Here is a 24613-nt window from a genome sequence, read left to right on the forward strand (position 1 = left end):
AGGAATGCGAAGGACTAAATGCTCATTATATTCAAGTACTCCTTCAACCATTAGACTGCCCCACAATTAATCTTCTGCCCGGATGGTCTAGTGGTACGTTCCAATTAAATACCCTGTAACACCATTTTCCCTGCTAACTCATCTTAGGTATGATTCTCCGTTTGGGTTCACATCTCAGATTCGGAGAGGCCGCGTGTTCGAATCGCGCTTCGGGCCCTCATCTTTTTTGTTTTTTCTTTCCCCTCTTGCTTGTATTTGTCATTTTCCTCGTCTTCGCAGATGGAGTGGCACTCACGAGTTTCATTCAAGACCAATAATTATCGACATTTTTGCTCGACAACCGAAGTCCATATAAATACTAGAAGACATGTCTATATCTATTCCCAGAGACACACAAGTTAAGAGCAAAAACTAGACATCTACCATGGCGGCGGACGGCGCCACTGCATTTTGGTCACATCAAAATTATTCTAAGTATGCCTGCGAGCAATACAATTTGGACTATATGACCGACCTTGCACAAATAGTAGAAATTGATCTAGTACATCAAATGCGTGCAATGGGGTTTCGGTCAGGGTCGTACGAATCCTTTCCCTTCAATGCGATCGGAAACTGGTATCCTCCTCTTTGGGGTTTATGTCAGTGAAGCAGAAGGCAACGCAGGAATAATAGTAACGCAAGGGAACTGTGTATTGAACTCTGGAGAAAAGAGAAGAGAGAGGAAGCTATGTAAACTGACTACTGGAAGTCCTGTAATGAAGTCCTGTAATCTAGGTCACGACTGATGCTACTTAAATACAATATGGGGTACATGTATGTATGCGAGGTGAGCCAACGGAGATTCAATGCTGTCAACGGACTTATCACACACGTCATTGTGTAGTATGAGAGCACCAATATCTCCGATTTGGTGGTGTTGAGATACAAAAAGGTACAAACGATTGAGTCTTTTGAAAGTTAAATGGAAGTTGAGAATTGAGAAAAATCTACGGCAAGAAAAGTATTCGGGGCCAAAAGCCCAAATATCAAACGTTTGCGCCCCACAGCGGATGATCTACATAGTACTCCAAGAGCAAGATTTCGGTCTCCGATCACATATTAGGACACTTCTGTTGGATTTTGGGATATGCAATCAAGTCTGTATCAGACCGATGTCCACCACAATCGTGAAAAAAAAATGTCATTATAAGCCATTGGCTTTTGTCTAATACAGTGACGTAGACTCGACTATAGTAGCTCACTTCCGTTTCGATCTTCTCTGTAACGACCCTATTGGAAAGGCGTCTTAGATGTATGATCAGAGTGGCAGGTGCCCTACATTACTGCCGAAACACCCCGCAACAAAGCCAGGAGCAAACTGCCGAGGCGAAGAGTTGCGAGATCCACTGCGGGGTGTCAGAGCCTCACCGCGCTTCCCTCAGATCCGTAGTTGTCGACGGAGGTGACCCAGACAACCGTAAGGTTGGAACCTGGTGGTCTTTTTCTCCATCGTAATTACTACCAAATCTGTCTCTAGCACTTTTCTTCAGAGATTCTGGATTGTTCCCGTTTGTTGACATGCAATGCATGCAGGGCATGCGTTTGTCTCTGTGCAGACTGAGCATTTGCCTCCAGGACTGGTTTGCCATGTTTGTCATTCTCGGAGGCTATTTATACAGCCTCCTTTCCATAGATTCATCACACTCACTTCTTGTCCATCTTTCACCTCCTCCGCAGCCTCAACACCGTTACCTCAACCTCCATCTTTCGGTGCCCAGTTCGCAAGAAAAATGGCAGAGGCGTTCCCAAGTCCTCATCTCTCTCGCGGGCCCCCAAGTCCGCATAAGCGACGCCGCCTCCTTCGGGATTCGGAGGATAATGAAGGCAATATGGACATCTGTTATGTCATCCAGGCTGATGCCTGCCCAGGTGGTTCCCTAGGTGTCAGGCCTCACTGTTTGCTAGCTATATTAGCTAGCTTCCATCTGTCAGAGAATCCATCTCTTCCTTCTTCTCTTTCTCCCCTTCTGACTTTGCCAGATAAACATCGAACAATACCTGCATCGCACTGACCCATCGAAGCATCAGCTTCCCAACCCGATCCGACGGCCCTCAAAGTCACCACCGTGACCGCTGAGGAAGATCCTACACAGCATCTGCACCGTGAGATCTACAGCACCCTCGACCAGTATGGTCTCCCAGCGGAATCACTTGTTGGAATTTGGAATAAAATACGGCATTATTTCACTCGACCAACACAAAAACCAAGGTTAATGTATATAGCCTAATGGAGGCCATATCCCAGTTTGACATCACTTTTTCATGTGGTGAAGGCAACCATCCCCGGTGCTAGCTTTCCTCTGCTTCGCGTTGTTATTGCGGGTGATCATTCGGCTTCAATGCCTCTAGGGTCCATCAAAGACGATCTCACTACCCTTCTCAACCACCATACCCTTTCACAGATCCAGGTGGAGGTGATCAACGGCGACCACTTCTATGTCCCTACTTTATTCCCGATCCAGTCAACAGCCGAGCTTGCCGTTGCGTTCCACCATCTGAAGGATGACATCGTCCGGCTTCTAGACGAGGCCCTTGGAACCAAATGGCAACTGGTTTCTCCATTCAATGTTGGCAAGGATTCCCGTTCCGCGCGGCCAGCCCTTGTTGTTGGTGTTCTACCATCAACAAAGGCAAACTGTCACCAGCTCCAACCAAGCTCGCCTAACGTATCGACTTGCGTCACACATCCCTCCTATTTTTGCAGACATCGAGTTCCTGCCTGGGAAACTCAACCTCCTCGGGGAAGGTGATCCAGTCTCCGCCCCTTACCTTTGCCTTTGCCTTCAGTGCTTACACGTGCTTCTTGCTTTTGTGCTTTAGCGCCGTGTGTTTCATATGGTGCTACCTGCGACTCCCTGAGACATTTGGGTTAAGTTACTTGGAAATTGATATCTTGAAAGGAAGGCTAAACTACGTAGCAAGTCTAGAGAACTTCAACGGCACTTGACCAATAGACGGTATTCAGTGTACCAGATGAGGTTCAAAAACAGCCGGCCGTGTGGTGATGAATAATGGCATCTTTGAAACCTTCCAAGGTTGGAAGACTTCCCTTTTTTTTTTTTTTTTTTCTTTTCAGCAACGTTACTTGCATGGTACCGATTAATGTCAATCAGTACCAGCACTATTCTCTCCGGCCTCTTCGTTATCTCCGACCTCTTCATCGTCTCCACTCGACTCGTATTCGACGACCACGTCCGGATAGAGCTATAGACGTTCGAGTGCCCCTCTATTAGAAAGGTGGTTAAGCCGATTAAGAATAAGGAGCTCGACGGCAATACGTATAGAGGCTTTGGAGTTATCAATCTTATAGTAATCGGAGTGCTTGGGTCGTTATAACATTATCCACATTAGTAGAGCGCGTGGCCGAGGGAACATCGTCAATGTCATGCTGTTGTGGACGCCCCACATGTGGGCCAGGCTTCGACCCTTCATAGTCTAGATATATAGTTGTAGGAGCGCGTCTTCCTTCTCCAATATAACTCTCTCCCTTCTGCTTCCCTGACCCTACGTAGTAGTGTCATCACATGCCGATCTAAATGTACAGGTGTTGGAGCCTGGTCACGTAATCTGGGAGGCTGCCTGATCTGTCAGGCTAGTAATGCCTACTTGTTTAACTACTTAACTAACTAACCTCCTTCCTCTCTCTCTCTCAGTCTTCTGTTAGTCTTCGATACAGTCTCTCCACTCTGCTTCTTGTTATCGTATCGCCAACATCTACCCTCACACTATTTTACGCTTTGTCCCCATCTCCAAGCTGCCTGCCATGGATTCCTCAAGGGAATATCTCGACGATCTTGAAGGAACGCAGGTCACATTTGATTCTGTTGCGGAGCCACCTTTTAACTTCCCTGCCCAGAAATGGATGATACTTGAGAAACTCGGCGAAGACTCCAATTGCCTGACAAAGGAAGACATTGCCGCGGACCTCGGGCCTTCAGACACCTCCGGGAAATTCCTATGCCGACCTGCTACTGAGGAAGACGACAACAGGCGCGCATTTTTACGTATTTACCAGCAGGTTCCTATAGCCGGGACAGAAGCGAAGAAGGCCGCTATACGGGCTAGACAGGCTGTCGACGCCCCTCCTGACCACCCAGAACTGAGAGCTTTCCGGACATTTATGAGGCTAGACTGTGACGTTGTTCCTCGGCTACTAGGCTATCAACAGCGTCGGCAAGACCACGATGAGGGTGTTCCTGGAGGATATATCACATATATTCTATGGGAAAAAGTCGCTGGCGAGTCTCTTAATTTGACCGAATTCTGGAGGCTCCCCTTTGCCGATCGCAAGGCCATCCGCGATAAGTTTCGTGAAGTCTATACGTATGAGTATCTACTAACCATGGCGAAACATTAGGCTAACAGAGAGCAGAAGGTTTCTACTGTGCGGGTACATGCCATGTATGGCTGGTGAATCGAAGATTATTTATGACAAGTCTAGTGGCCAAATGTGTGTCTATACAAGATCATTTATATGGACTATGATAATAACATCTTTCACTAGGCATATCTGCGGATTCAAGCTCGCATCTGAATTTGACGAACCTCAACAGTGGGATGATATTAACTACTTCCTATATGGACTCATCCAACCCTCCGATAGCCCATTCTACTGGGAAGGAACACCACCCGAAACGGCGGATTGGATCCAAGATGTCAACGGCTGGACGTGGTGAATATGGAAACAACCACAGCGGAATACAGCGTGAAGTATGCTCCGTCATACTGTGGCTGGCTTAGTAGAAAGAATATGGACCAAGGGATTGCTACAGGTGCAATAAAGGCGTCCTATGTCGAATGTTACATGCGATTTATTCAAGTGTCTTCATTGCCAAATTTAGCTCCAGTTACCGTATGATCATAGGGGTAGGCCAATTGCATGCTCATATTGTCTCAGGTTCTTGCTTGAATGACTGTAATTGCAAACAGGAAATTGTTTGGACAGCATACTGTGATTAACATCGTCTGATCCATTGATTGCGAAGAGTGGGATTGGCAATCGGCCCTTGGGACTCAGCAATGGTAGCAAGATACAGAAGACATTGATTAAAGGTCAACACAGGTCCAATAGACTGATTTGCAGGGCCTGGAGGCGCATATCGGACGGAGGATGTGATCACGGGGGAATGCTCAATTCTCCAATTTGATCCGACTTGGATTTGTCGTAAGAATATGGTCTGGCCCTAATTGGTGATGAAACCATACATACAACCGAGGTCAAACATGTATGAAATGTTCTAAGATCCTACTTAGAGAACTTCATCTATGATATAGCGCATATATCATTTGGAGGTCAGCTTGAGAACTTCGTATTAGAATCTACAAAGTAGACGAGACCACGAAGGCACAATATAGTTGTATTGTGGACAGTGTGTACTTCATAGAACTGTGAAGGAGGAAGAAAAGAAGACTATAGAAGTCTACAGTATAGTAGTAGTGATAGAGGGAGACTACAGTGGAAATGTAGGGCTCCTCTGGAAAATGTGATAGATACGTGAGGAATAATGAAACTGTGTAGGAGCAAACGAGGCCACGTGACCTCGGACAACCCTCACGACAAAACATATAGTGATCCTCTATAGTTTGAACAAATCCTCCTTAAATGGGAAAACCAGCAGATAGTATGGTAGCTTTGAAATGCAGATTTTAACCCCCCTAACCCAAAAATATCCAGAAAGACATCCAAAAAGACATCCAAAAAGACATCCAGCAACACGCCAGTGTATTTTTGTATAGCAGTCAGAGTTGATAGAGGCTGATCTGCGAAAAAGGCGAAAGTGACGGTCAAAAAGAAAATCGAATGGTCGAAGGGGTGAGATCTAGACCGAGGACGAACGGCCTGATAGCGGTCGGCGAGAACGGCCTAAAGAACGGACGGCCTTGTCGCACGGCCTTTTGGACGGTCGAAAAATGATATAGAGACAGTGTAGATCGAGAACGGTCCGAAAACTGGACGGTCTTGTCGAACGGCTTTTTGGACGGTCGAGAAACAATATAGAGAGGATGTTGACGGTCAAAGGGGAAGATCTGGCTCGTAGACGAACGGTCTGATAGCGGCCGGCGTGAGAACGGTCCGGAAAAGGACGGTCTCGTCGAACGGCCTTTTGAACGGTCAAAAAAAAAAAAAGATGCAAAGACGATGCAAATAGACGCTTTCGATGCGATCTAGATGTAGGAAATGAATAGTGAGCTCTGATTGGTTAACCCAGAAAGGTTCGGTGGGGTTGAGATGACGAGATCCGCGGATCTCGACAGGCTTGGCGTGACGCTAACGCCGAGAAGGGGATTCAAGCTTCCAAGGTTGCTGTGAGACAGAGGCTTCGGAGACAGGAGCTCATAACCTGATAGAGGGAGACTACAGTGGAAATGTGGAGTCCTCTGGGAAATGTGATAGATGCGTGAGGAAGAAAGAAACTATCTGCGGATGAGACCAACTAATGTGTGTAGGAGCATATGAGGTCACGTAACCTCGAACAAGTACATTTGGCGACTGATGAATTGATACAAACACTTCAGATCCCAATGCCTATAATTCATGTGTCTACTAGGTCTAGTTTAGTAAGGCCTTCATAGCCACTATCTTTTATTCTTAAATTTTAAATTTATTGGTTCCTATGCACCTTCAACCTCAGCGTCACCGTCACCGTCACCGTCATCAGCCTGTTCAACGCGATACCTGGCTTCCTTATGCTCATTTCCTCCCTCCAGCTGAACTATTTGCTCCACACTCCAGGGAACCCGTTCGATCCAAGCCTCAATTTAGGTATGCGGCATGTATGTCTAGGCTATTAGAATGGGGAAACGATATCGCCTTCGGATACTCTGTCATCCCGTCACTGAGCCTTCTCGCAGACACGTAGATAGCGAAATCGACACCATTTCTCACCTGTATTCATATGTTAGGTGCACTTCGCCAATGACCCATAGATTACGTTCTTTAGCTAGCTTCATTTTCTACTTCTGTAGCCATAAACAACCGTCCTGCTGCACGGTATGAACCAAAACAATTCTCCTTTCTTTCCTATTGTTCTACCATGCACCAAAATAAGCTGGTTTCTTGTGCTGTGCCAGCCTCTCCAGCCCCTCTGGCGAGTTGACTCCCAGAACCCCAACATCTGCAGCTCAAGTGGACGTGTCGTAAACACATCCAGCGATGTCGATATGTTGGTAGTTGTGGTTGAAGGCGGCGTAATGTATGGCTTTGGGAATTCTCGCTGCACCACCGGCACTGTACCGCCAATTGAAAATGTCATACACACTTGCGGCCTTGTCGTTTGGAAGGAGGAGGACATCATGGCGATCTAGGTGGTAGATGAACTGCGATCTACCGAAATCGTTAGCATGTGCCCAGAGTAAAAGAATTCAACAGAGACTTACATGAAGTCTCTACATCCAGCAGCTTCTGAACCCATTGAGTTAAAGTCACAGGGAGTCAAATTAACCTTCTTGGCGACATTAATAAAGTCGCCAACGGTCCTTCCGCTCTTGACGAGTAACCCGTGAGAAACACGGGCTTTTCTGTGTGCTCCCGTGAAAGTGAAAGTCGTAACGACCAGCTGACCTTCCACTGGACCTGGTCCAGTATCATCTTGCACTTCGAGCTCCATCCTAACACCCTGGGTATTGGCAGGTGCGTACGGAGATGCTTGTATTTGTGGGCGTTCAAAAACCAGCCTCAGAGTCGCATGGTTAGCTCCGTTATTATACCCCAAAACCTCTAACAGACAGTGGTCAACGGCTTTTCCTTGGAGCTGATGGGGCACGGGTCCCTTTGAGAGGTCCCACGACAAGTTCGCGGTTGCGAGGTCTTCAACTTCCATCTCTGATACTAGCTGTCCAATTCAGTTGATTTTTGTGGGATGATGTGTTTGTTAGAAGATATTGCGCTTGTTGACTACGGTGTTTGTTGGCTGCGCTTGTTCAATGCGGTACTTGATACCTAAAAATACTACGGGCAAACGATTTGATCTGATATGCTAGTCCTTGGTGAAAGCACCCGAGACTCAGAATAATACCATCGTGCTAGTGGGGCCCAAATGCCCGAGTTCTTTTTCCAGAATTATTGGGGGTTGGCCGTTCAGAAGACCAGCCGGACCAGGTATTATACGCGTACATGCTCCCTTACAATGTCTTTAAATAGAATAAACGGACTTCAATAAACGGTGGCCTCGACTATACAAAGTGTCACTGATATATTCACTTCCTTGTCTTGGAGATCTTTCAAGTAACTATTTTCAACTATCAGATGAAACATGCAGTGCTTTCGAGTTATATTCGCTTCGCTTTCAACTCTATTCGTAGTGGTTCGATCTTTCATGTCGGGTCTATGTGAAACAAAGCGATTCTTCCGAATGCCTCTTTGATCTTGTCTTCTCGGATGCTGATGTCTATTGGGGACGATCGGCTAAGGTACTAATTGATAGGAGAATTTCACGACCCTCTCCATAGAGAGGTTCGCAGGACTTAATCTCCCTCCTTCGTGCGCACCGCCCCGGTGTGCTCTTGCCCTCCGCTTTGCTGTCGTATGCCGAAATTCCCAGTATATCCTGCTTTAAAAAAAAAAATATGAGACTACCTAGGTACGGACGACTTCTTGCAGGCCTCTACTGAATACGATCTTGAGAGAGCCGCAGACTCGTTAATTTTGCATCCAGTAAGCTTTTAGTCTGGCCATTTTACTTGATAGGAACTAACCCCGGTTCGGGTAGATTCGTGATGCTACTGCTCACCATCGTGGGGCATAACAATGTGGTCCTCTTCCTCTCACATCCGGATAGGGATCAACTCGTTCTCTTCTGCCCGTCGGAAGTTCTTCTCTGATCTCTCGTCTCCCTATTTTCGTTCTTCCATTTTCTTCGGGCAATTTTGTGGTTTATCCGATGACGATACTGCAGCGCTCTCACGCCTCGACCATCCATCCCAGCCAGTCGAGGATTGACCCCGACCATCCGGCTGTCGACCGCAGGTCACGGACAAGGCCGACTGTAATACCGACAAGGCAGAAATGATATCCTTAGGTTATAGTGCCCTCAAAGCCACCCACACGAAAGGATCCGGGGGAAACAACCGAATCACCCAATGGGAGAGCCGCCTAGGAGAGAACGATTACCTCATTCATGGTCGTCCGGATACTGATCCAACCATCGGCGGAATCCCAGGGCGGCGTCTTATAGATGCAATGCTAAAGCCCATCGGCTGGCTTCCGACCGATCCAAAAGCTAAGCTAAACACGTAAGTTATCGGGGAAGTTGAACAGTTTCAAAACTATTTCGCTCATATCATATAGAGCCACTAGATCCGTGGGGATGTTGATGTCATTCATGGTATTTCTGTCTTAAGCTTGTCGGTTCCAATATCAACATCAATTTACTTTCGGCTGAGCAGCTTTGTCTATGCTTTGTCGCTTCAGCATCTCCGCCTGTCTGTCTTGTTCTGCCCATATGGCATCCTCCTCGGCGCACAATTTCTCCAGCCCTTCTTTCTCACGCTCCCTTTCTGCTTGGTATTCGTTTTCCGCTTGCTCTCTTAGCCTCTCACGCTCTCGGTCATCCGCCCTCGCTTTTGCTTGATCTATAGTTTCTCCTTCACGGACCACCCATGTCCCATCACACGTGAATGCCTTTTTGTCATATAGCAGTTTCGACACCATGCATTTCTTGACTCCCCTCCAAAATGAGATTAAGGTATCAGTCATAATGCTTGCTGGGCCCATCCAAAACCAGTCTTTCTCGAATAGATAGGGGTTTTCAATAGCCCGGGGATCATCCTTGTGTAGTCCACAAAATATCGCAAATTCCAGGCGGAGTCCAAGCTGGATGCCCTTCTCGATAAAAGCCTCTATATTGAGTTGATCAGCTGAGAACCACCTATCGCACGAACTAGAAGACACTCACTATGAGTTTTTTCAACCTCATCGTGGTCATCATGCATTCCTTGAATGAACATATCCAACATTTTCTCAACCTTAGGGAATATGATTTCAGTGTAGCCAGTCCGGTGATACTTCTCGGCATATCCACAACTGGGTCCTTGATAATCTGGGTATAGTTGGTTGAACTTCTGTTCTACCTCTATGATCTTCTTGTCGGATAGTCCCGCCCATCTCAAGCATTCACGCGTATCAGCAGGATCTGGTAGGGTCATGCCAGGTCGGTACTTGAAAATACGAAAGCCGTTGTGCTCTTCAATAGGACCGAGAGATGGATGCATCGCGCCGCGAGAGGTTCCAATCTTCACAAGCTCAGGAGTCCATTTGAAGTTGATTGCTTTACTCTCCTTAGTAGCACCTTCAGGGCGGTCCTCGCCCATATTGCAACACAAGCAGGTAAAAGTGAATATTACGATATAGTGGTAAGACATGACTAAATGTATTTTACAAAGTGCTATACGTTAGGTATGTGATTGTATGTTGGTGAGACTTCTGTACGTTGGCTCAGGAAAGCAGATGGGAGAGAGTTTTGGTTGCCCCTGCTTATCCTTAGATCGAGACTACATGGCGCGAGATTCTTTAGCTGAATATTTCTAATCTACATAATCGCCGATTCAATCTACATGTGGATATTTCCCTTGCTTGTTGCGTTACCCACTTAGCGCCCCTACGTAAGAATGTTAGATTCACTCCTTGCCCCTATCCCGGGGACTATCATTAGTCAATCCCTTGAGGAGAACGACCTGTTCGGTGGATTGATCATAGGAGCTACTGGTGGGTACTGCAATAATTACGCAGGCCCGGTGGGGGTTGGACTACCTAGGTATGTTGTACAACATACTAGGTGCAGATCAGATTTCACAGCCCTATGTTGTAGACTAAAGATTGTGGCTGGCTGGTGTACACATTTTTCGATTGAATAGAGGTCGTATAGGCACGTTAGATACCATTGCCAAGGGAAGCTTCCAGAAAAGGTTGACCAAGGAAATTATAAATACCTTGTCACCGTCCGGCTAGAGTAGAATCATCACATCGCTAGTCTATTTTCCACCACTGGTCACCAATAAGTCGCCATCTCTTAGTCCCACGACTTGTTGGAATTTGCTAATGCCATATTCACAAGGCTAGGATATTCAAGCTTCCAGTTCCCGCAAAGGCCAACGAGATCTGCTCCATACTACATACAGAATGCACATGCAAAGCCTGCTCGTCCCTGCGATTCTGGCCATTGGCGCCTCAGCCGGTGCTTCCAGATGGTGTTCACAGTGGTCAAATGAGGACAATCAGGCAATGAAATGCTATTGGGAAGCCTGTGGATCGAATGATGCCCACAGACTCGGATACGAGGCCTCCGACGGAAGCAAAATAATGGCAACGACCAGAAACTATCCGGCTTCGGCACAGTGTAACCCGCAGCACGACGTCTACTACAAGGTCAGCAACTTGCCGAGTGAGGATTGCTGCGATGCATTCGGCAACGGAGGATATTTCACAGGATGCGTCGCGGGGTGGAGCGACTTGTGGTGCTACCGAACGAAATAATTCATCAACAGATGAAATCTTGCGTAAGTTATGATTTGATTCTTTTTCTCTTTTTTTCCACGATACTAACATCATATGAAGACCTCGGTGTCTTCAACATGCTGAAGGCATTGGCTTGGGTTTAGAGGAATGGGCGCATCTCAGTCAATAGTGGCAGAGATTAACTTCTCGGCATGGAATTTCGGTTTTTTAGATTAGAATAAGAGAAATAATTGTCAATTGCACTTGCAAGGACCCAAGACGCTAGCGCTCTTTACTATTAGAAGCTTGGGTGTATGTTATCATTCTTGTCTGGCCCTAACCCCCGTGGCCATTTCTCGAGTTCATAATATTGATAATTGTATTTAATTGGAAGCGAGACGTAGAAAGCCTCGCTCCACACAGTGTAAGAAATGAGAAATAATTTATTCAAATTTTTCCCGCATCCGCATCGTTTGGAGTTTATTCTATCAAACGCATAACTAGTTATATAGCATTAGACAGGGTCAAAATCTAAACATAAAACAGTCTAGGTGAAGACGAGCCGCTAGTCAAGTGCTTCTTCCAAACCCTGTTTACGAGCTCTTGAACATCCTGCTCGGTTATTCGTGAAATACCCAATAGCTGATTGTCAATTTGCTCAAAGTGACCCCATACCCCGGGTCGTCTCATGGTTAATGGGACTTCCAGTTAAACTCGAGTACTGTGACCAATACGTTAGATAGAATCATACATTAATTGTCGATTGAATTCCTCTTCTTGGCTTCTGGGTCATACACCATGATGTATGGCCCGTTCGGTTATAGTAAGGTACATAGGAACGTTTAGGCCATTCCAATATGCCAAGCGTCCTTCTAAAAAAGCAATATGCTGCATCAACCAATTGCTTAAGGCTATATTGTTGGCTGATTGTTGGTATACGGCCATGGGCGAACGCCGCAGTGGACTAGCCGCTGGCTCCTTTTCCCGATCCGCACAACGGAGAAGGGTACCAATAAAGAAAATACATGGCCTCACTGGATATCCACTATTGGCATCTTAGTAGAGGACAACTAAGCTAGTAATATACGCCCGTGCATTAGTGTTGTCTCAAGATTGCGGCACGGCCTCGACCGAAGCTAAGCTTATTTATAATAACAATAGTGTCTACCTCTCTGAATTTGCGGTCTTGTTAATATGGAGGAAAAGAACATCTTCAAAAAAAAATCTCTCCTATCCTTAGGATCCTCTGCGGGAAGCCAGCTGCACGATGAGCTACCTCCTTCACCCCTCGTGTTGATTGTGGACTCCTATTCCGATAACCTCGTTGTCAAATACCTCGTGGCCCCGATTGCCAAGCATCCTTTCCTGTAAGCAAATAAATACCTCCATTGGTGATAATTGCTAAATGTATTGGGAATATAGAACCACCTTTGCACTCCTAGCTTTTCTCTTTGGCTCTCTCCCGGTGTGCGGCCATTGGAACACTGAGGAGGTTTGCGGTCGGAGATTTAACTATCTGGCATTTTTCATTGCGGTAGGACTGTTGGCCTTGAAGGGCTATGCCACTTACCTTGGGCGAAAGCTTGAAAAAGGACGGATGGTCGCGGAAGGCTCAACTTAGGTACTTCTGATCTTTGCTTGTACGCTGGAATCAATTTGACAATGTCCAAACTTACCACTATGCTTTCCCCAAATATTTTTAGAGGATTGATACAGTCATGGAATACAATGCAGGGATCAATGGAGAAGACAACGTATATATTCGGGCGGACTAAGAGGGAAGAAAAGAGAGACATAGGGAGAGAGACTATCTAGTTCTATCTACCTGAGGTGTCCTAGGTGATTGCATAAGAGCATTTAGCCGCTCGGCCAAAAGATCGTAGGGACAATCGGAACCTCCGATTTCACTGGAGCGGTATATATACTAGGCCCTAACATCCGTTCGGGACCACATATGTAGTCTGCAACAGCTACTGGAGTCTTCAAAAGGGAGTGTATGTACTTGATGTGTGCGAGTAAAGTCTGGTGGCTTTTTTTAAAGCCAAGGCCATGCTGCCTTGGTTGCTTAGAATACAAGGCCAGTAAAAAAGTCTCACAGAATCTGGGGCCAAACCTTACCACCTGGTGGCGTGTATCCTGTAATTATTCAGTGCTCAAAGCGGTAAAACTAATGTTGAAAACCATAGCTACTGATGATCAAACGAAAAACCGTACGCGAAATACTGATTGAAAATCAAATGTGTTGCGTCTATGTACATTGCAATTGCAAATCCAATGATAGTCTCTTCAGTATCGTACTCCATTTAGAGGTGCGCCTTGGCTTCCGCGCCGTCCTCAAGCAGGTTAGCGAGCTCATTACGGGGCACACCCACACGACAAAGAGCTTCATAGAAGGCCTGCGGCTCGAAACAGTCCTCCGGGGCAAAGACTCCGCTAAGTTCGGAACAGTCCTCCAGTGCCAGAAGCATAAACGCGGCACAAGCGCCTCCCGTGATGGCAGCCATATCCTTAAATAGCACGGAGCCCTCGCCACTCGCGCCGGTGCGCTTCTCCTGAGCGACCGGCATGCCATTGCGAGTACCAGTGACTCGCACAGTCAGACCAGCGCAGTACGGTCCGATATTTCCACGAGCAGAGTCGAGCAGGAAGCTGAGCACATCTCCAGTGCTACATTCACCAGTCCTGATCTGGTCAAGCATTCCAAAGATAGCGTGGCGCCATGGTCCAAGCGCACCGGCGGTATGGGTAATGGCCTGCCAAAGCTCCTTGAGAGAGATGTCCCCGCCACGGAGGTACCCACTGGCCTTCCCCAGACCGGCCTCCCAGCCCTCGAGGGGGTTAGGGTTGTTAATCAGGTTCAGCAGGAAACTAACTGCCTCATCCAGAGTGATCTTTTGACTCCGCACAGCGACACCAAGGCCACGGGCAACGCCGTTGAATGGTGCGGGATGCAGGCCACCGAGGCAGCTGATGCGGTCGGCGTTGGGGAAGAGGCGAGGGAGGGTCACAGGCTCCGGGTGGGCAGTCTCGTGCAGGAGCATCTCTCCGTGATGACCTATTGGGGCATAGCCTGTCTCGACCCAAGATTCGTTTACTGTGGCCTTCCCATTTGCCCAGGTCAGACAGGGGCCGGCTGCAATATGCATGAGGTGCTCCAGGACGGCCTTGCCAATACCTGGACGCTCGTCACCGACAAGCCAGCAGACATCAATCGTATCCACCTTTTGAATGCCCTTGGCAGCATCGACAGCCATGACATTCGTCATTCCGGGAGAGGCGCCGCAGCCAATAAAGAACGGCACGCCTGCGGCCTTTGACTTCTCGTGCAAGGCGAGGGCTGCAGTGGTGCTCTCCACATCATCGTCGAAGTCGAGGTAACGTACCTTATTTTCAAGACAGGCTGAGAGCACAGGCTCACTAGTCTTGGCATAAGGACCGGCGCCGAGAACGACGAGTGAAGCGCCTTTGGTGATAGCGAGCAGCGAAGGACGATTATACAGATCTAACTTCTGAGCAGTTGCCCGTCCGGCAGGAAGCTTTGCCGCGAGTGCCTCGATGGCAGCTACATTAATATCAGCGAGGACGAGCGAAATATCTGTTGCGGCCGCAAAGCGTTCGATGGCGATACGGCACATCTCTCCAGCTGCGCCGATAAAAACGACCCACTTGGGGTTGGAGTTAAAGCTAGCCATAGTGAAAAATGATGCGTATGAGGGTGGTATATTTGAGAAATGTTACTCGAAGAGGAAGGGGCGTTTCAAAATGAACATCAGACGAGAGACCTGCAACATTGCTTTTATTTCTAACCCATGCTCTTGATGTAGTAACGGTACTCCACTATCACTACCCAAGAACCCCTCCCATTTGGATCATAATTCGCGCACCTAGATAGAATGTTCGAAACTACCGCTGTGACCTCCCCGTACGGGGGCAATTACGGGGAAACAGTAGATTTCGCGAATCGGGTTCGGCGGCTCCGCTGGAGAAGGGTTCAAAGGCTTTCCTGTGGCTTCGATGAAATACATAAGATCCGGACCCGATAGAGAGACCTGATCACCCGGTTCCGCCCTGCGGAGCCGCAGCGGCTGTCACCGAGCTTTTTGCTTCTTTTACCTAAGGTTAATGCGTTAGTTATATTCAGACGAAACCTAGTTAATTGCAAATAGCAAGCGTTTTGCGGCTCCGAAAAATCGATGATGGAAAAACGCGTCTTGATATGATATGGACTATGCCTATCCCAAGTCTTGAATTGAGTCCACTAACCCTGTCGGTCATTTCCCGTGGCTGAAGTGGAGATGGATCGCTTCCGCATTCTGGTTAAATCTGGGCCTGCCCTGGGGAAATAAGATACTTTTCTAGTCTGCTGCGTTGCTCAAGATAGACTTTACATCAACTGGAAAGTGACATTGAGGACCAGAACGTCCCTTGTCGTTGAAGCTTTGAGCTCCAGAGACGAACTTTTTTTTTTTGGTTTCCCGAGCAAGACTGGACCTCTGGCACAATGACTGCAAAGCAGAAAGACGTGGATTACGATGTTATCATCATCGGCGCTGGAATCTCCGGCATCAACTTTGCCTATCGGTTGCAAGAACGTAATCCGGAATTGAGCTACTGCATTTTGGAAGAACGCCATGAGATCGGAGGCACATGGAGTCTGTTTCGATACCCTGGTGAGTTGGAGTTGTCAGAGTTTCTCCTTCAACGAGCCTTCACTGATTTTCCCGAACCTTAGGCATCCGATCGGACTCCGATCTATTCACCTTCGGGTTCGCATGGCGGCCCTGGACCCAGAAACACTCGATAGCGCATGGCTCGTTGATTGGCGAATACGTGCAGAATTGCGCGGTAGAAGAAGGCATCGACAAGAAGATCAAGTTTCATCATCGAGTCGACCAAATGTCCTGGTCCACCGAGTCCAAGACCTGGAATCTGGCCCTGACTGTGGACAAAACAACGTCCAGCAACCTCCAAAGCCGGTTTGTCCTTCTGGGAACAGGCTACTATGACTATCACCAGCCGCTTCAGGCTGATATTCCTGGAATTCGGAATTTCACCGGAACACTGGTGCATCCGCAGTACTGGCCCACGGGCCTTAACTACAAGGACAAGAAGGTCGTCATCATCGGGTCTGGAGCAACTGCCATCACATTGCTACCGAACGTTGCAAAGGACGCAGGACATGTGACGATGCTACAACGCTCCCCCAGCTATATTTTATCGGTCTCAAATGAGGACCTCGTTGAGAAGCTGATTCGGCTCTTGTTCCCAAAAGTGCTGGCACGAAAGCTCATCCGGTTCAAATGGATTATTGTCCCACTTGTGTTGGTAAATTTTTGCCGGCGCTTTCCTCGCCTGGCCCGAAAGTTGCTGATGATATTAACCGCCAAAGAACTCCCCAAGGACATGCCTCTGGACCCCAACTTTACCCCCAACTACAAACCGTGGGAGCAGCGGTTGTGCATGTGTCCGGAGTCCGATTTCTACGAAAGCATTCGGACCGGCAAGGCCGACGTGAAGACGGACACGATTGCGAACGTCACGGAAACGACTATTCAGCTCCAATCGGGTGGCGAGCTGCATCCCGATATTATTGTCACAGCTACCGGCCTGAAGTTGTGCATTGCTGGCGGTATTGAGATTTTTGTTGATGGTTTGCAGTATCACATTGGTGAAAATTTCCTGTGGAAGTTTGCGATGATGGATAACCTGCCGAACGCTGTGTTTGCGTTCGGATATACCGATGCTAGCTGGACTCTCGGCGCTGACACCACAGCCAAATTAGCATGCCGGTTGTTCAAGAAGATGAAGAAGGACCACGCTACGATGGTGGTGCCCCGGATGGGAGCCGAGGAAAAGAAGCACGTCAAAAGATTACCGTTCCTAAACTTGAAGGCTACCTATGTCCGAGAAGCACAGAATGTCCTGCCAAACGTGGGTGACCGCTCTGTCTGGAAACCAAGGTCCTACTATTGGAAAGATCTTACGGACGCGATGTATGGGAGCCTCCAGAAAGGCTTAGAGTGGATAACATGAGCGCGGCAATTGCTTTCTAGGAGATAATCTGTCGGTAGAAATCTGTGCTTGAGAACTTAGACCTATGTTTCTGACAAACTTGAATTACGTGAAGTTAAACCTGCGACAAGTGTATACATTTGGCGTGTTTTTCGTTTGCTGTCCAGGGTACCGTAATATGTATTTTCTAAATTGAGCGGTGCTATTTAGTTACCTCTAGCAGACTGATTCAACTTCCACCTAGTGTCTCCAAGCTTTTGTATGGTAACTCGGATCAATTCAGAATGCCCAAGCGGTAATATACCAATACTAGCCTCGCGGGCTATTAGACGCTCTTATAAGCGATCTCCTGGATAGCTCTTCGGGTACTAATCTCAATTGGTTCCCTCGGTACTCGGCACTAGTGCCAACGGAATTTCTGTGATTAGACAACAAACTCTTATTCAAAATAACAGACTTGCAGTGTTAAAGATACGACCAAGGAACAACTTTCTAAGGAATAACAATCTAAGGAACGACAGTTTAAGGAACAACAATCCGAGGAACATGTAGAAGAACTCGACTCCTATAGATGGAGCCGAACACCGCATCTTACAAATGAGAGCTTCCCTTGTTTGCAGCGGACAATGCAGCACTGGTGTCGCGAGCGACACTTGCTCCTGACTGCATTGCGCCCTCGATGGCACCGACTTCGAGGGCTGCAATATCACTTCCGCAAAAACGAATGCGACCATGACCCTGGCGAATATGAGCTGCACCACCAGTCATATGCCCTGGCCGGTGCATCATCCAGCCACCCTTCGAGAATTCGTCCTCGACCCAGCTGTGAGAGGCTGTGTCGACCACTTCGATATCCGGAATGAATTTTCGAAGCGCAGTCTGCACGGACTCCTTGTCATCGGCGCGGATTGCGGCCGCGTCAGAGCAAATGCACATGATGAGCGTATCGCCTTTATGGTAGCGCTCTGTCCGGACCGCATTGATGGGGTGTTTACCAACGGGGGCGTACCCCGTAAAGGGCTCGACCTCGCCTCGCACCCGGGCCCAGACCTTGCTTGCCACGACCGGGTTCTTTTCCGCGACCATAGTTCTCGCAAGGCGCGGAAGGCTAGGCGAGATTTTAATATCGCCGAGCGTGTTGACAGGCACCGCAACAATCGCCGCGCGCGCGAAGATCTTCTTGCCGTCACGTGTGATAATCGAGACCTTCGAGCCATGATCCTGGATAGAACTGACGGGGGTTGAGAGGCGGAGCTCAGCAGTCGATTCGGAGAAAATAGCGTCGAGTAGGCGTTTGGTACCACCTTCAATGGCCCAGAAGCTCGCTGTCTCGAAGAAAGCTTTGTAGTCACCGAAGTAGGTTGCGACGTTGTGCAGGAGCTGCGCGATGCCGTGATACTTGTAGTTGTGGACTACTCCCGCCAAGGCACCATCGAGGACATCTCGATGATAAGAGTCTAGGCCTAGCGAGTTGATGCGGCTCTCGATGGTTTCGCGTTCCATGTCACTGTTGTCCACAGCATTGATCATCCAAGGTAGGGGGAAGCGCGCGCGCGCGTCGGCAAAGAGTTGCGCCATTGCAGGACTGAGGACCTCGTAGTATTCCTCCTCCGTCCCGGAGTGCATTTTCCCATCCGCTAGCCAGTAAGCCTTGCTGGAAGGGAGTGGGGGCAACAGACCGATGTCATGCTTTTGCAGTTCGTGCCACACATGCGGCTGGGTCCAGTGAACATAGGCACCGCCGAGCTCAATGTCGTCCCCAAGGACCTTTTGTAGGTAGGTTCGGCCGCCTATTCTGTCCCGCGCTTCGAGTAGAACCACCGAAAAGCCCTTCTTGCTCAGGTCGCGGGCCGCGGTGATTCCAGCCATCCCGGCTCCGATGACGGCGACGTCAAACTTCTCCATGGTGTCTTCTCTGTGTAAGGCAAAGTTGGTGTAGTAATTCGGTGGAAAATATGATCAATGAGAAATGGATTTTACTGTGCTCTTATCTCGCCCCCAATAATGTGTAAAACTCTTGTCTCGGGTTCATGGGTTCATACGACACGGACGTGAGGATGGCGTCCGAATCTAAAGTTAGGAAGTCACAGTAAACCAGGAAGAATGTTTCAAAGAATAAGAGGCATTTTCGGCGAACTCGGTCTGTGAGGATGTCACTTCGTCGTGGAGCCGCAGCGGAACCGCGGCGGAACCGCAGTGAGCAAAATTCATAAATGACAAAGCGGCAAAGTAACCCCAGCGGCTCCGCGGTTTTGCTCGTTTGCAGATTGCAGTTCCTTTCTGTCTGAGGATAGGGTGATGATATGCTTTGGGGAGGAGGGACGAGGAGAATATGGATTGGATTGAGGGCAGAGTGTGTGTCGGCGAATTTCAACGTCGGGCAAGATATTATAAGTACGACAAATCTCCACATAAGAAATATAGGGCTTCTAAAGCAATTCCTTCCTTCACTATCTCAGTATGGGCCGACGCCGGAATCCGTTGCATAACCCACTCCACTACGCTACGCCCCAGCTTCGTACGGGGCCACCGGTGACCTACGCCTCAGCTCTACGGACGCTTCAGAGCTATGACTACGGTATGAACAATTGTGAAGTATCTTTGGATTAGGTTGCTGAGGCTAACCTTTCAGAAGTCATCGTTGGCGCAGGCGCGGCCGGCTGCGTCCTTGCCAGCAAACTGTCCGAGGACAAGAACACCTCTGTTCTCCTTCTCGAAGCAGGCGGCGACAACACCAAGGTCCTGGAATCGAAGGTTCCATTGATGTTCCCTAAGCTCTTTCACACCGAACATGACTGGGATTACTACACAGTGGAGCAACCAGGCCTGGCAGCACGCCGGCTCTATTGGCCTCGTGGACGTCTGATCGGAGGTAGTACTTCGCTTAATGCTATGATGTATCATCATTGTTCGCCTTCCGATTTCGACGAATGGGCGTCTGTTCATGGATGTGAGGGCTGGAGTTTTAATGACCTGGCGCCTTACCTGCGACGCATGGAGATGTTTACTCCAGATTCAGCACGCCCTGCGATCGATACTGAGCACCGTGGGTCTTCGGGCTGTTGGCAAACCGGGTACTCCTGGCTATCTGAGATCATCGAGGATGGATTTATACCAGCCTGTCAAGATGCAGGTATTCCTCGTCGTGCAGATGTGAATACTACGAACGGTACCCTGGGTGTCACTCGATTTCAAACATTCATCGATCCGAAAGGGCAACGCTCATCCCTTGCCACCGCTTACCTATCCCCTAGTGTCCTACAAAGACCGAATCTTAGCGTTGCGTGTCATGCTCATGTTACGCGTGTTCTTTTCGATTGCCTCAGTGCAAAAAGAACCTATAGCCATCGGCGTCGAGCTTCAGACGAACCGCGAGGGGCCCCGTTTCCAAGTACATGCGCGAAGGGAGGTCATTCTCTGTGGGGGCACAGTTAATACACCTCAGATTCTGATGTTGAGTGGGATTGGTTCGGCTGAGGAGCTAAAGGCCCATGGCATTCCGGTTATTCAGAAGAATGATGCGGTTGGTAAGAATATGAAAGACCATCTCTGCACAACTGCCATTCTCTGCAAGGCAAAATCGGGGAAAACTCTCGATTACCTTTCCAACAATATCAGAGCCCTGCCATATCTCGTCCAGTGGATGCTCTTTGGACGGGGCCCTCTCACCAGCAATATAGGGGAGGCCGCTGCTTTTATCCGATCGTCAGATTATCGGTTCCCTGAATCTACAACCGGTCCACCGAATGATCATACATCTTGTCCTACTGGGCCAGATTTGGAACTTATTGGTGCACCCCTTGCATTCATTCATCATGGCGAAGAAGCTGCAATTGATGGGAGTAGTGTCTTTAGCCTCATCCCGATTCACCTGCGCCCACAAAGCAGTGGTTTGATTACCCTGCAGAGCAAAAGCTCTTTTGATGCTCGTGAGTCCACCAGAAAATTCAATCTGGTAATTTTATATATTCTAGTTCCTAAGCTAACCACTTCCTTTCCTAGCCATAATAAATCCAAAGTACCTGTCTGATGAGGAAGACAATGATCTGAAAGTTTTATTGACGGGCCTCCGCGTCTGCCTTCGCATAATAAGAAGCCCGGCCTTCCGGGAATTTTTTGAGCCAGTTGCAACTAACGATGACCCATCGTCGTACTGGTGGCCTTATTCGAGCAGTCACATTGAGAAGATCTCAGACGATGACCTGATCCGCTTTTCGAAAGAGAAAGCTTTTACATTGTATCATCCAGTTGGCACCGCACGCATGGGTCCATCGCGTGATACCAGTGTGGTCGACTTGGAATGCAAAGTACACGGAGTGAGGAGCTTCCGCGTTATAGATGCCAGTGTCTTCCCTGAGCAGATCAGTGGACATCCAACTGCACCCATCGGTGCCATGGCCTACAAGTTGAGCGACATGATCAGGGACGAACGTAAAAGATCCGCACCTCCCACTGCAAATTTGTGAGCACTAAATGGGCGCGTCCACGTGTATCATTTTTGTCCTTGGATGCAATATACTCTATTCTTCTTCGTTAAGTCCAATTGGAAAGCTTACTGGAAATATCTATGCTTTGAGATTATACAGTTGGGTTAAAGGCCATTAGACCACGATTTGGCTGTTGTAGCACGATACATCCGGGAAAGTGACAAGAGTCTCCTCAAGTCCACGTAAAGCCTGCAGGCAAGTTTCCAGTCCTTTCATCCCCTCAGAAGCCCCTTTCATGTCCATTTCATTGACTCGGACATGCACCTGTTCAGCGAGAGCCTTGGCAGATAACGTATTTGCTTGCACGACCAAGGTAGGATACTTTCGAAAATATTAGTAGGAAGTTTAATTAATGGACTAAGTCACTTACAGGATGTGCCCCAATGCCTTGCACACATGCTTTCATGCCACTCTCGCCCTGGAAGCCAGGGCTAGAAATCCCTTGACATATGGAGGCCATGGTAGATACTTGAGCCACACTCATGAGCCGTTGCTCTTGTCGAACCAATCTGTCCAATCGAAGAACTTCGCACAGCCTTTCCATCTCAGGTGTCGAGGGCAGTTGAGAGAGGCTCATCTCAAGCTGCTTTGTTGTTTCATGGAATAAAAGAACTGCTAGATCGCCATCATTCAAACAGAAGGCAACTATACGTCGATTTTCCGAGGATGACTGTTCGAGAAATGTTGTAGTTGCACCATCAAAAGTTCCAAATGTCGTCCTCCACAACTTAACAAGCTTCAAAGTGGTTCTATAGCTCCAGTGAAGCATTTCATAGTCGACCTTTCCTGTTCGGACATTCTTCTCGGCCAGTATTAAGGAAGCCAGTGACTTCCAGAGAAGGATCACAAGTGAGCCTGATTGTCTCACTGTATATTCCAATTTGGCATCCGAAATGTCATGGCGCCGAAGTGTCATCATCGTCTGCTCCGACGAAATGGCCCGTGATAAAATCGAATCATCGATTAATCGGTTTTCATTTTCTGTAGGTGGCGAATTATCTTTTTGGGGTGAATGTGGCGAGAATCGAGGTATTTGAGGAATATGAGGATTGCGGTCACCCTTAGAGAGATCCATAGGAGAGAGTTCCCCATGCGACGTGGCGATTATTACAGAGTTCGTCATGTCTGTCAACCATGATATCGCCCCTATCAATTCCAGAACATTCGCAGTCACGTCAGGTGGAAATTTTTGAACGAGTGTTGACGATCCCCTATCGTCTTGCATTGGATCATCCTCTTGCATTTCATGAACGTAATCATATGCCCGAGTGCAAAGATTATAAAGGCGGCGAATCCCTTCACATAACTGTTGACATGCATGGTATGGTATGTCTTTATGCCTTTGTCCCTTTGTGCAGACTGAGCCTTTGCTATGTCAGCTTGATATGTCAGTTTGTCAGTTTGCCATTCCTTTATTAGTACAGGCTTCATATACAGCCTGTTTTTCCATAGATTCATAGTACGCATCTTCTTCCCGATTTTCCCTCCATGCTAGTTTATCTCACTAGCAGTCCTCCTTCGTAGCCTCATCAGGTTATGACGCCCTCCATTTTCCCCTTTGCTTTATCAAAGATCTAGTAGATCTATCCTGACTTTACAAGAGCAACTCCCCGCGGGGGAGCCTCACCATCAAGAATAGCACTATCGATAGGCTATTTCTTGCTTGTTTCATTAAGAGAGTAGCTTTGAGGGCTATATCTCTTACTTTTTTGTTGCATATACCCTTTGACATAAAGGGGTGCACTTTTGATTTGCATATACCCTTTAACAAAGAGGGGTGCATTTTTAACTTCTTTATCACTTTTGACAAAGGGAGTATCTCAACGGAGTACTATCTCTTTATCCTTAACAAAGAAGCTTTGTTATAGTGTCTCACGTTGAGAACTGCATTTATTTTCATTAGCTAAGATAGCTGAATCCTCCAACCAACCTACTATAAACCGAGACTAGTATGCTAAGTAGGATAACATTGTTATAGACCAAGCTATTAGTCTACCGGAAGTAGGGAGTTTCAACCTCTACAAAATTATACCGCCGCTAAAAGAACGAACCGATTTTGACAACTAGGTAGACCAAGTGGAAAAAATCCTACAGAGCTATCAACTTCATAATCTGATCAACACCGATATCCTATAGCCCGTTATCGACGATCTAAATAGAAAGAAATGGCATACTCTCTCCCTATAAGTGAGGATATAGATAACGAGTAGTATAGACCACACCCTAGTTTAGGAAATCAATACTCGTGGATCAAAAATTGGTTTCGCCGACGACTTCCTTACCGAATTGAAGAAGCATATAAAGGGAGAAGGTTATAGTGCTTTGAAAGCAGCTATAAGAAGTTTCAAAAAGCTCTCCCGGAGCCAATTTACGACAAATAAGGACTTCATTTATACTATAAAGCTTCGTTACAAAGCTGTCTATAACCTCAATAGAGAACTTCCTCTATACTACGCTCTAGAAACCATATTATCAGAGCTTAGTGATATACTAGAGCTGAGCGGTTTCATCGTTATAAAAGATAACGAGCTCAACGCCATTGAGAAACCGGCGAAGACAATTACTATTATCGATTTTTATCGGTATAGTACTACTATTCTAGATTATATCAAATCTAGTAATACAGACTCTCTCGCTCTCTCTA

At 47.7% G+C, this 24613-nt stretch overlaps 10 protein-coding genes across 10 annotated transcripts; 5 read left to right on the plus strand and 5 right to left on the minus strand.

The window, feature by feature from the left end:
- Positions 1-2378: 2378 nt before the first annotated feature.
- Positions 2379-2789, plus strand: N7525_006415 (uncharacterized protein; the record flags this gene model as incomplete). Its single annotated transcript, XM_061213717.1, has 1 exon — positions 2379-2789. The coding sequence occupies one exon, from the start codon at positions 2379-2381 to the stop codon at positions 2787-2789; it is 411 nt and encodes a 136-aa protein (XP_061068148.1).
- A 1013-nt stretch (positions 2790-3802) lies between these two features.
- On the plus strand, positions 3803-4715 carry N7525_006416 (uncharacterized protein; the record flags this gene model as incomplete). Its single annotated transcript, XM_061213718.1, has 3 exons — positions 3803-4362; positions 4412-4489; positions 4544-4715. 3 exons carry the CDS (start codon positions 3803-3805, stop codon positions 4713-4715), a joined length of 810 nt encoding a protein of 269 aa, XP_061068149.1.
- Positions 4716-7161: 2446 nt separating this feature from the next.
- On the minus strand, positions 7162-7859 carry N7525_006417 (uncharacterized protein; the record flags this gene model as incomplete). Its single annotated transcript, XM_002569053.2, has 2 exons — positions 7162-7363; positions 7417-7859. The coding sequence occupies 2 exons, from the start codon at positions 7857-7859 to the stop codon at positions 7162-7164; spliced, it is 645 nt and encodes a 214-aa protein (XP_002569099.2).
- A 1550-nt stretch (positions 7860-9409) lies between these two features.
- N7525_006418 (cell envelope integrity TolA family protein) lies at positions 9410-10347 on the minus strand (the record flags this gene model as incomplete). Its single annotated transcript, XM_002569051.2, has 2 exons — positions 9410-9876; positions 9933-10347. Coding segments are annotated over 2 exons (882 nt in total), but the record flags the coding sequence as incomplete, so codon positions are not given.
- An 808-nt stretch (positions 10348-11155) lies between these two features.
- N7525_006419 (uncharacterized protein) lies at positions 11156-11634 on the plus strand (the record flags this gene model as incomplete). The annotated part of the gene is made up of 3 exons (XM_002569050.2): positions 11156-11401; positions 11463-11532; positions 11591-11634. The coding sequence occupies 3 exons, from the start codon at positions 11156-11158 to the stop codon at positions 11632-11634; spliced, it is 360 nt and encodes a 119-aa protein (XP_002569096.2).
- Positions 11635-13773: 2139 nt separating this feature from the next.
- On the minus strand, positions 13774-15162 carry N7525_006420 (saccharopine dehydrogenase family protein; the record flags this gene model as incomplete). The annotated part of the gene is made up of 1 exon (XM_002569048.2): positions 13774-15162. One exon carries the CDS (start codon positions 15160-15162, stop codon positions 13774-13776), a length of 1389 nt encoding a protein of 462 aa, XP_002569094.2.
- Positions 15163-15971: 809 nt separating this feature from the next.
- Positions 15972-17503, plus strand: N7525_006421 (flavin-containing monooxygenase; the record flags this gene model as incomplete). Its single annotated transcript, XM_002569047.1, has 2 exons — positions 15972-16140; positions 16203-17503. 2 exons carry the CDS (start codon positions 15972-15974, stop codon positions 17501-17503), a joined length of 1470 nt encoding a protein of 489 aa, XP_002569093.1.
- Positions 17504-18073: 570 nt separating this feature from the next.
- N7525_006422 (flavin monoamine oxidase family protein) lies at positions 18074-19387 on the minus strand (the record flags this gene model as incomplete). Its single annotated transcript, XM_061213719.1, has 1 exon — positions 18074-19387. One exon carries the CDS (start codon positions 19385-19387, stop codon positions 18074-18076), a length of 1314 nt encoding a protein of 437 aa, XP_061068150.1.
- Positions 19388-19942: 555 nt separating this feature from the next.
- Positions 19943-21948, plus strand: N7525_006423 (GMC family oxidoreductase; the record flags this gene model as incomplete). The annotated part of the gene is made up of 4 exons (XM_061213720.1): positions 19943-20060; positions 20115-20768; positions 20827-21411; positions 21485-21948. The coding sequence occupies 4 exons, from the start codon at positions 19943-19945 to the stop codon at positions 21946-21948; spliced, it is 1821 nt and encodes a 606-aa protein (XP_061068151.1).
- A 135-nt stretch (positions 21949-22083) lies between these two features.
- On the minus strand, positions 22084-23212 carry N7525_006424 (uncharacterized protein; the record flags this gene model as incomplete). Its single annotated transcript, XM_002569044.2, has 2 exons — positions 22084-22290; positions 22340-23212. 2 exons carry the CDS (start codon positions 23210-23212, stop codon positions 22084-22086), a joined length of 1080 nt encoding a protein of 359 aa, XP_002569090.2.
- Positions 23213-24613: the final 1401 nt, after the last annotated feature.

This window comes from Penicillium rubens, assembly GCF_028828025.1.
Source record: "Penicillium rubens strain IBT 27055 chromosome Unknown utg000003l_segment0_segment0, whole genome shotgun sequence".
NCBI lineage: Eukaryota > Fungi > Ascomycota > Eurotiomycetes > Eurotiales > Aspergillaceae > Penicillium > Penicillium rubens.